This window comes from Hibiscus syriacus, unplaced genomic scaffold (genome assembly GCF_006381635.1).
Source record: "Hibiscus syriacus cultivar Baekdansim isolate YM2019G1 unplaced genomic scaffold, ASM638163v2 tig00111208_pilon, whole genome shotgun sequence".
In the NCBI taxonomy this organism is placed as follows: Eukaryota; Viridiplantae; Streptophyta; class Magnoliopsida; order Malvales; family Malvaceae; genus Hibiscus; species Hibiscus syriacus.
In genome coordinates, this window is record NW_024063020.1 from 1262488 (window position 1) to 1270933 (window position 8446).

General features: G+C 38.0%; 2 protein-coding genes across 15 annotated transcripts in view; one reads left to right on the plus strand and one right to left on the minus strand.

Annotated features, from left to right (window-relative positions):
* Positions 1 to 379: 379 nt before the first annotated feature.
* On the minus strand, positions 380 to 2415 carry LOC120155783. The gene has a single exon (XM_039167246.1). The coding sequence runs from the start codon at positions 1983 to 1985 to the stop codon at positions 633 to 635; it is 1353 nt and encodes a 450-aa protein (XP_039023177.1). The 5' UTR covers positions 1986 to 2415; the 3' UTR covers positions 380 to 632.
* A 5824-nt stretch (positions 2416 to 8239) lies between these two features.
* LOC120155870 (extensin-like) overlaps positions 8240 to 8446 on the plus strand; it is a 28221-nt gene continuing 28014 nt past the window's right edge. For all 14 annotated transcript variants that reach the window (XR_005519012.1, XR_005519011.1, XM_039167341.1 and 11 more), the window contains exon 1: positions 8240 to 8436. Coding sequence is in view for 12 of the 14 variants with exons in the window: in XM_039167341.1 (XP_039023272.1) it covers positions 8247 to 8436 (190 nt within the window). In the remaining 2 variants the exon portion in view is untranslated. The remainder of the gene's footprint in view (positions 8437 to 8446) is intronic.

The window sequence follows — 8446 nt, forward strand, 5'->3', positions numbered from 1 at the left end:
GTGCCAAGTAACAAAAGTCACTAGTATGGACTAAGGTCCACCCACACTTATAAGTAGGAAGACAAAAAAAAAAATCATGTTAAAAGTAAACAGCATAAACAAACATTGAGCCTTAAGAGTTTGATAGAGAGTTGGAACAATATATGAACAAAAGCACACAACTCAGCAGAATTATGATTATAAAAAAAGAAAGCATTCTATTAAATCCCCTGGAACTCCATGCAAAACAGAGGAAAAACACCTTCCCCACACCTTGTATATAGTCAGAGCCCTGTGCACCGTGAACTAACCTTATTATTATTGTTGTTGTTGTTATAAATAACCCAACTAACAATTTTATACAATGAAGCATAAACAAAAGAGATCCTTTTCACAAACGACAAATCCCTTCTAGCATAAATAATACCATCTCACAAGGGGCATAAAAACAAGAAGTACAAAATGCAATCGTTACTGCATATGCTTACACAATAAAAGCAGGCAGTATCATCATTTTCAACATAGTCTGCCAATTCTATGTGCAATACTTCAGAATAAGAACAGTAGCAGCTTACCAACAACAAACTAATTTTGCATCCAGGCCTGCCACTGTAAAAGAAGAAGAAGAAGTTTGAGATAAAAGTCAAGCGGCTTTAATCAGCATCAAGTTCCTTACGCTTCAATTCCAATGCCATTCGCTCATTCACAAGCTTCATCCTCTCGTTTTCCATTCTCATCTTTTCAAGTTCACGATCCCTCTTCCTACTAAATCTCTGCCACTTGAAATGCTGTTTCTCCAATTCCAGCATCTCAACTTGAATTTGTAGTTTCTGTTCTTCTAGCTGAAGTGAACGAGACTCAATCCACTGTTTCTGTATCCAAGTAGCTCCTGAGTTTTCGGGTGGTACTTGATTTATATCAGCTTGGGTGATTGGTGGATAAGTAAAAGTACTTTTGTTGCAATCCTGAGAGTTCAAAGGATTCTGCAAACAAGCACCTTCATGAACATGGCCTTGTCTCGACCTCTTTGCAGAGGCCGTCCTTAATAACCCATATATTCCCCTATCATCCCAATGTGAAGCTCGATTCTCCTCAAATTCATCATGGTCATCAGTTTCCATATCATCATCATCGTCATCATCTTCATCAACATTATCATGCTGATGATCTCTCCTTGCACCATCGTTCTCGTGATCATCTCTACTTCTAAAAGCCATTTGCAAGGAACGTTGCAATTGTGGATCATGAGGCAGATGCAATCTGTTCCCATTATGATAAGAACACATTTCTTCATAGAAAAGATGCTTTGAGCTTAAAATTTTCCTCACATCATCCTTTTCTTTCTCTGTTAAGTAATCTATAACATCCAAAAGTGTTGGGTTCTCAACAACCTGACAAGAAGTTCCCCTACCAAGCATATCATTCAGCTTCTTATACCTCTTATTCAGATCATTGAACTTATCCTCGCACTGCTGAGGAGAAACGTGATAACCCCTCTCCGCCATGACTTTTGACACCGATTTCCACTTACCCTTCTTTTGCATAACCGCAAACTTCCTCCTCATCCCACCACCGCATCCCCCTGCTGCATCCTCTCCTATATAAGACACTGCTGTGATTAAAAGCCTCACCATTTTATCAGTCCACTTCACACGCTGCCACGGCGATCCCATCTTACCTTTAGTTCCATCATATTGACCATCAACACCCTCTTCTGTATAGCTCGGTTCATCCTCATCACTCACCGAACTTTTCCCTCTGTCCCCCTTGTAATCCGTCATCGAAATGATTTGGTCACAGTTTTGCATGCTCCCCATTTTGAGTGCAAAATCCTCATTAATAGAATGGACCGAAGCTGCACCTTGGCGAGAGTTAGGGTGGTGATGTTGAGGCATATCATGAGGATTTTTTCCATGATTATGAACTCTCATGGATCCTTGTAAGTCAAGGCCTCCGTGAGAACCACCAACAGGAACCATCCCTCCTTGTGATAAGTTGCCTTCCATTATTTCTTTCAAGTAATCAAATCATTCAAACACTCAATACTATTACTTCCTCCTATCTGTGATTCAAACGCTCAATAAACCTAAAAAAGCCCAACTATTATCATTCACTCTCAAGACATTTCCAGCAACCAAACAAACCAGTCACAAAATCCCAAAATACCCAGCTCATCAAACTAACAATTAAACATATTTCTATCAATAAGAACAAATCTCAAGAATATAACTTAAAATCCCAATAAAAATTTGAAACCCCACCTTAAATATCACCCAATAAAATTTACCTAACATCAATATTCACCTAACTGACACAAAAAAAGGAAAAAAAGAAAAACAGCAGCTAATAAATTATCTCCAAAAAGCTTGAATACACAGAAATCGGAAACAAAAGAAGAAGAAGAAGAAGAAACTTCCCTGAAAGTCGGGCCAGAGTTCCATCCAGGAGCGATAAAACGGGGGAAAATATTTCCGAGATGCTGGCCAAAGCAGTTTATATATGATTGTGAGGGTTTTATTTTATTACTTTTTTTTTTGTTATTTTATGTCAACTAGTGTATTACTTGTTTAGCTTATGAAGATTCAATTTGTCCGGCCAATAACATTAGGGACGAGGAAAATTAATCAAAGGTAAAATTAAGGAAAGTTTGGCTTGAAAAATAATCAATATCATAATAATATAGGGTAAATTATGCATTTAGTACGTAGTCTATCAGTTTTAGTCCATTATAGTACATAATCTTTCAATTTTTTAAAAATCATACCTAACGTTTAATTTTCATTTCATTTTACTATCACGTCGTTAAAAACTTAACGTGTTTAATACTTAAACTATAAATTTTAGTATGTTTAAGTACGTAAACTTTTAATGTTTGTCAAAACTTAACGTTAAATTTTGAATAGAGATACTAAAATGAAACAAAAACTGGAGTTTTTACCGACATGTATTAAAATGAAACAAAAACTAAATTTTAGGTATGATTTTGAAAAAATTAAAAGTTTAAGTACTAAAACAGACTACAACTGCTAGTTTAAGTACTAAACACATAATTTACCCTAATCATATATTACTTTATCATCCATTGAAATAATCTTTCATTTATTTTCGGTGTTATCATTATCAGATCTCAATTTATGTTGACGTAATAATTTATACTCTAATTGCTACTTCATGTTCAAATCGATATTTCTTAAACTAATGAATTAACTCTCTGAGCTAGGGCTTCTCTCTGCTTTTGGCAGCCATCACTCGGCCTTTTGGCACGTCTCTGAGTATTTCTCAGTCTCTAGTTTTGCTAGTATTTGGCATTGATTATTTGCTGGTCGTGTTTGCTGTTTTTGTCATGGGCGAATTGGAGCAAGAGTTGGAAGGGCTTAATTTGGGGGGGGGGAATCGCTGGTTTTGAAATAATCAAATGATGTGGTCCCGTTCTTGTTTGAGAATTGTTTTGTGGGTCGGTTCTGTATGGGTAGCAATGTGAATAACTCTTGCCAATGTTTGGCACCCGATTTGGGGCATATCGATTATTGAATTAGAGGAATGAAGGTTTTTGTTTTGTCTCTTCCATGAAGTTGATGCGGATAGAATCGAAGCAGATGGCCCTTGGTATTTTAGTGCTCATTTACTGATTTCTCATCGCTTAAAAGGGGGTGAGGACCCAGTGCTGGTATAATTAAATCGAATCGATTTCTGGGTTGTCACTGATGATATGCCAGTGAGTTTTATCTCTAGGTAAGTTGCAACCCAACTGAGGAATTTCTTGGGGGGTTCTTGATTATGATGTTTCAATTGAGACTCTTGGATATAGAGGTACTCTTCGCATTCGAGTAGGACTGGACATGTGAAAACCTTTGAAAAGGAAAAAAATATTACAGTATCGAATGATCAATCCACATACACAAATTTCCAGTACAAGAAACTTCGGCTATTTTGCTTCCTGTATGGTAAGCTGGGCCATGGTGAGGGTTTTTGCCCTTTGCGTGTCATTCGGGAAAAAAAGAGCTGGTATTTCAATGTGATGTCTCTCTAAGAAAACCCCCGAGGTGGAATGGGTTGGGAACAAGTCCTTGGTTAAATGATGAAATTGAGGTAGAAGGGTGGCTCCTCGTTGTCGAAAGAGGGTAGTCCTATTCATAAGGCGACTTCCTCTTCGAAGTTTGGAAATTTGAAGGCTTGGACTGCAATAACTGAATCTTCTAAGGGAGGTCTGGATGTGGTGATGACTCAAGCTGAGGAGAATAATCCGATGGAGAAAGGGAGAATAAGAAAAGGTAGAGAAGTGAATGATCAGATCCTAATGTGAATTTATCGGCAAGTCTGGTGTCTCAGTAACACCCTAAATTTTGGACTAATAGTTTTGGGCTTATCTGAGAGGTAAGTGGATCTCATAGATTTTATGACTTAAGTTGTTGGGCCTAATTGGATTAGTTTTAGGGCCTAATTAGTCATAAAAAAGAGTTTTTTTAATTAAAAGACAAAATATGAAGGACCAAAAGTGTGATTTTACCATTGAGGAATTTGGAAGTTGATTTTTGGGGGGTTTTAAGTGTTTTAGTCGTGGGTTTCTTTTCCTACTTATTTCATTTTCGTCCTAAAGGCCTCCTAATAACATCATTTTTAAGAATCAAACTTTGAGTTTTGTCTTTGTAAGAAAAATGAAGGGCTTTTTTTATCATCCAAGGATAGAGGGAAGTGTTTGCTAGCTAAAGGAGCTTCATTTCGGCTCTCTAAATTCAAAGTAGTATATTTATTATCTTTTGGAGTATTAAAATTTCATAAATCACAAGAAATTGCTAAGATTTGTGTAATTAAGCATTTAGGGTTTCATTTTTTATTCATGCCATGAATCACAAATTTGATGTTTAATATGTGTTTTATGACACCTTAAGACCATAGATAACTACCTATAACATTGGTACACGATTTAGAATAAAACTATAGACTTTAGGATGACTTTCAAGTGTTTTTCAACCTAAAATAAGCCTTTGAGGGTCCAAGTATCGATACTAGTATGAACAGTATCGGTATTGATTAAATTAGGGGAAAAATTAGGATTTTGGGCTGGAGTATCGATACTGCCAAGGGGAATATCAATACTTCAGGGTTATAGTATCGATATTGAGGCCCCAAATTTGAAATAGAATACATTTTTGGTACCGATACTCATAGGGATATCGATATTTGATCCTAGGGTATCAATACTACAAGTATATTATCGATACTGCTCATTTTGGATGGTCATATTTGACCCATTTAAGGTCCGTAAGAGTTAAGAACGATTCGTAATAGCAAGACTTAGTCCGTGAGGGACATAAACGACCAAGTATACCTAGAGACACTCGTAAGAGTAGGTTACATTGGGAGTAACTAAATTAAGCGTAATACGCCAAAGTATCTTTGAACGAGGACGAAAACGAATAGTTAGGACCGAGGGTTGACATGGGAGACAACCGATAAGCGGTATGATGCCTATGTCAGATTATGTGGTAGTGTAAGCATGAGTTTCATGAATGTCAGTGAACCCAGGAAAAGTAAGCCGTCCTTTTCAGTTCAAGGAGTTTTGAATGAAGTACGATAAGATCGAATAGAGTACCGTTACTCAAAAACAAACCAAGCCAGGTAACGAGTTAACCAATTCCTCAGTTAATAAATGAGCCTTCGCATAACGTCCTAGGTGAGAGGACGAGCGAGATAGTGCGGATGAAGGGAAAAATGACATCACCTGGCTTCAACAAGTTCGGTAGCGAGTAGTCGAGCTACTTCTATCACTTTAGAGTGGCATCAGTTAATGAGTGTTAAGGCGTTAACTCTAAAGAAAGGACTTATATTAATAATGAGATAATAATATTAATTGTGTGATAATCATAATAACCTTTTAAGGTAAGATTCCATAAGACTTATGCTTTTGTTTGTCACTCGAGAAACAATGAGGACACCCGAGTTACTTTAGCAATATGATGATCATCTTGTGTGCATAGAACATCCGGATATATACAAGTCAGTGCGAGAGCACTTTGACCGCTAGTTGGACGTCGTTCTGATACTGTGTGACGCAGACACGTCCCATGCACTCAAGAGGAGTACATTAGCCAGGTATGGTGCCGATGCTGTGTGACCTGAACCTAGCCTAAGGTATTTGGGAGGTGCCGATGCTGTATGAATCGAACCTCGCCAAAGATCATAAGGAGATGCTGATGCTGTGTGACACAAATCTCCCATAAAGTTTTTATAGTAAGCATATAGGGGGTATGATTTTCGTGATGTTATGTGACCCCGATCTACACCATGATGCTTACTTGTTGAGGTGAAGTGGTACCTGGAGTCTTTGTGATACCGAGTACCATAATTGTGTTTGGCATCATGACACATTATAAGATGATATTGCGGTTAAAGACCTGGTATATGTTTACTCATGGCGAGGCCCTTAGCGGAGATTGAGAGAAGCATGGGACATACATTTGAGAGGTGGAACTGGAGAACCTTAAGTAGATAATACTGATTGGGATCATGCATGTACATACTGCTTGGTACCATGTCTCTAGCGTGCTTTAGTTTATGAAATTCTTATGTTGCTCTAGATTAACAATTATACTGCTGGCCTTTGTAAGCTCAACCTTTGGATGTTTTTTCGTTGGCAGGTTAGTAGCTTAAGTAGTTTGTAGAGTACTGTCGCGGTAGGACTTCTAGCATCTCCTTCAGAGTATTGTACCATAGCTTAGTGGGCATATGTATTCATAGGACCTTACTCATGTATTCAATGTTAAGTTTCTTTACATTTTGTATCGAATTTGCATACTGATGCACTAATTACCAATAAGATGGATGGCTTCAATTGAAGATGCACATGATTCTATGGAGCCCTAGAGGAACAGTGTCGGTCAGAGTCATTGAATCTTCTTCGGAGTTTAAATGATAGTCCGGGTACTCCGTGGCTGGTGATTAGAGATTTCAATGAGATTTTGTATGTGTTTGAAAAAGATTGAGGATTAATCTGCGGTGAGAGACAAATGTCAACGTTCAAGGATGCAATTGATGATTGTGGTCTGTCGGACATTGGTTACTATGGAGTTTGGTACACATGGGAGAGGGGTAGGATTGCGGCTAATAATATTCATCAGCGTCTTCATATGGGCCTGGAAAATGACACTTGGAGGATCCTGTTTCTGAATTTCTCTCTTCAGCATCTGCAAAACACTATGTCTGATCATTACCCATTACTTCTCAGTACAAAAGCATTTTTTACTTCTCATCGTCATTCGCACTTTCGGTTTGAGGCAACTTGGTTACTAGAAGAGACTTACGAGGATGAGGTTGCACGACTTTAGGGTGAAGCAAAAGGATTGGTTATGGATAAGCTCACTCATACCAGTCATGGTTTGGATAGTTGGTTTAAAGATATTTGTCGAGTAAAGCACATAACACAATCCAATCTTCAACGTCGATTGGTAGATCTTGTGTAGCAGTAACCAACAAATGAATTTTTGGGGGAAATTGTAGACACGAAGTTACAATGAACATGGAGGCATACAAGGAGGAGTTATATTGAGAGCAGAAAGCTTGAGTCAACTGGTTGAAAATGAAGATAATAATACATTTTTGTTTCACCGTTTTGCAACTCAAAGGAAACGTAGAAACATAAATCTTGCTCTTGAATCGGAGGATGGGTCTCAGATTGATACAGATATGGGATTGGAATATCTGGCTAGGGATTATTTTTAGTCTCTTTTTCCTTCCACTGAGTTGCAGATGGATGATCTAATTTTGGAGGGTGTTAATACAATGATTTCGACAGATCTCAATAACTCTTTGGTTCGTCCGTTCAGCTATGATGAAGTGACTGAGGCTGTAAAATCAATGAATAGCTTGAAGGCGGCGGGAGAGGACAAGTTAGGTGCTTTATTTTATCAGAAGTTCTGGCTCATTATTGGTAAGGAAACTGCGGATTTTTGTATCGCTCTTGTCCAAGGACATCAAGACATGAGCCTATTTAATCATACACACATTGTCCTCATTCCAAAAGTGGATAATCCACGATTTTTGACACAATTTCGGCCGATAAGTCTCTGCAATGTGATATAAAATAATATCCAAAATGCTAGTTTTTCGCATACAGGAATCTCTTCATCTTTGTATTGATGAAGCTCAAAGTGTTTTTGTCCCGAGCAGACATATTTTGGACAATATTATCCCTGCTTATGAGCTCTTACATTCTTTTATGACGAAACGTGAAGGGAGAGTTGGTTATTTTTCTTTGAAACATGGGAAAAATGGGGTCTTCAATGACCTCTCTTTTTCTTCCTCTCTTGGTCTTAGTATTGTATCTAAGGTTGCCTTTTGAAACCTCAGCTGATTACGCTTATTCCTCTCCTCCACCTCCTCCTAAGAAGTACCCACCACCACCCTACCATTACAAGTCACCACCGCCTCCTCCCAAGGAGGCATACAAATACAAGTCTCTACCTCCTCC

Coding starts and splice junctions, on each gene's coding strand:
- LOC120155783 (XM_039167246.1), bottom strand. CDS start 1,985: ATGGAAGGCAACTTATCACAAGGAGGGATGGTTCCTGTTGGTGGTTCT.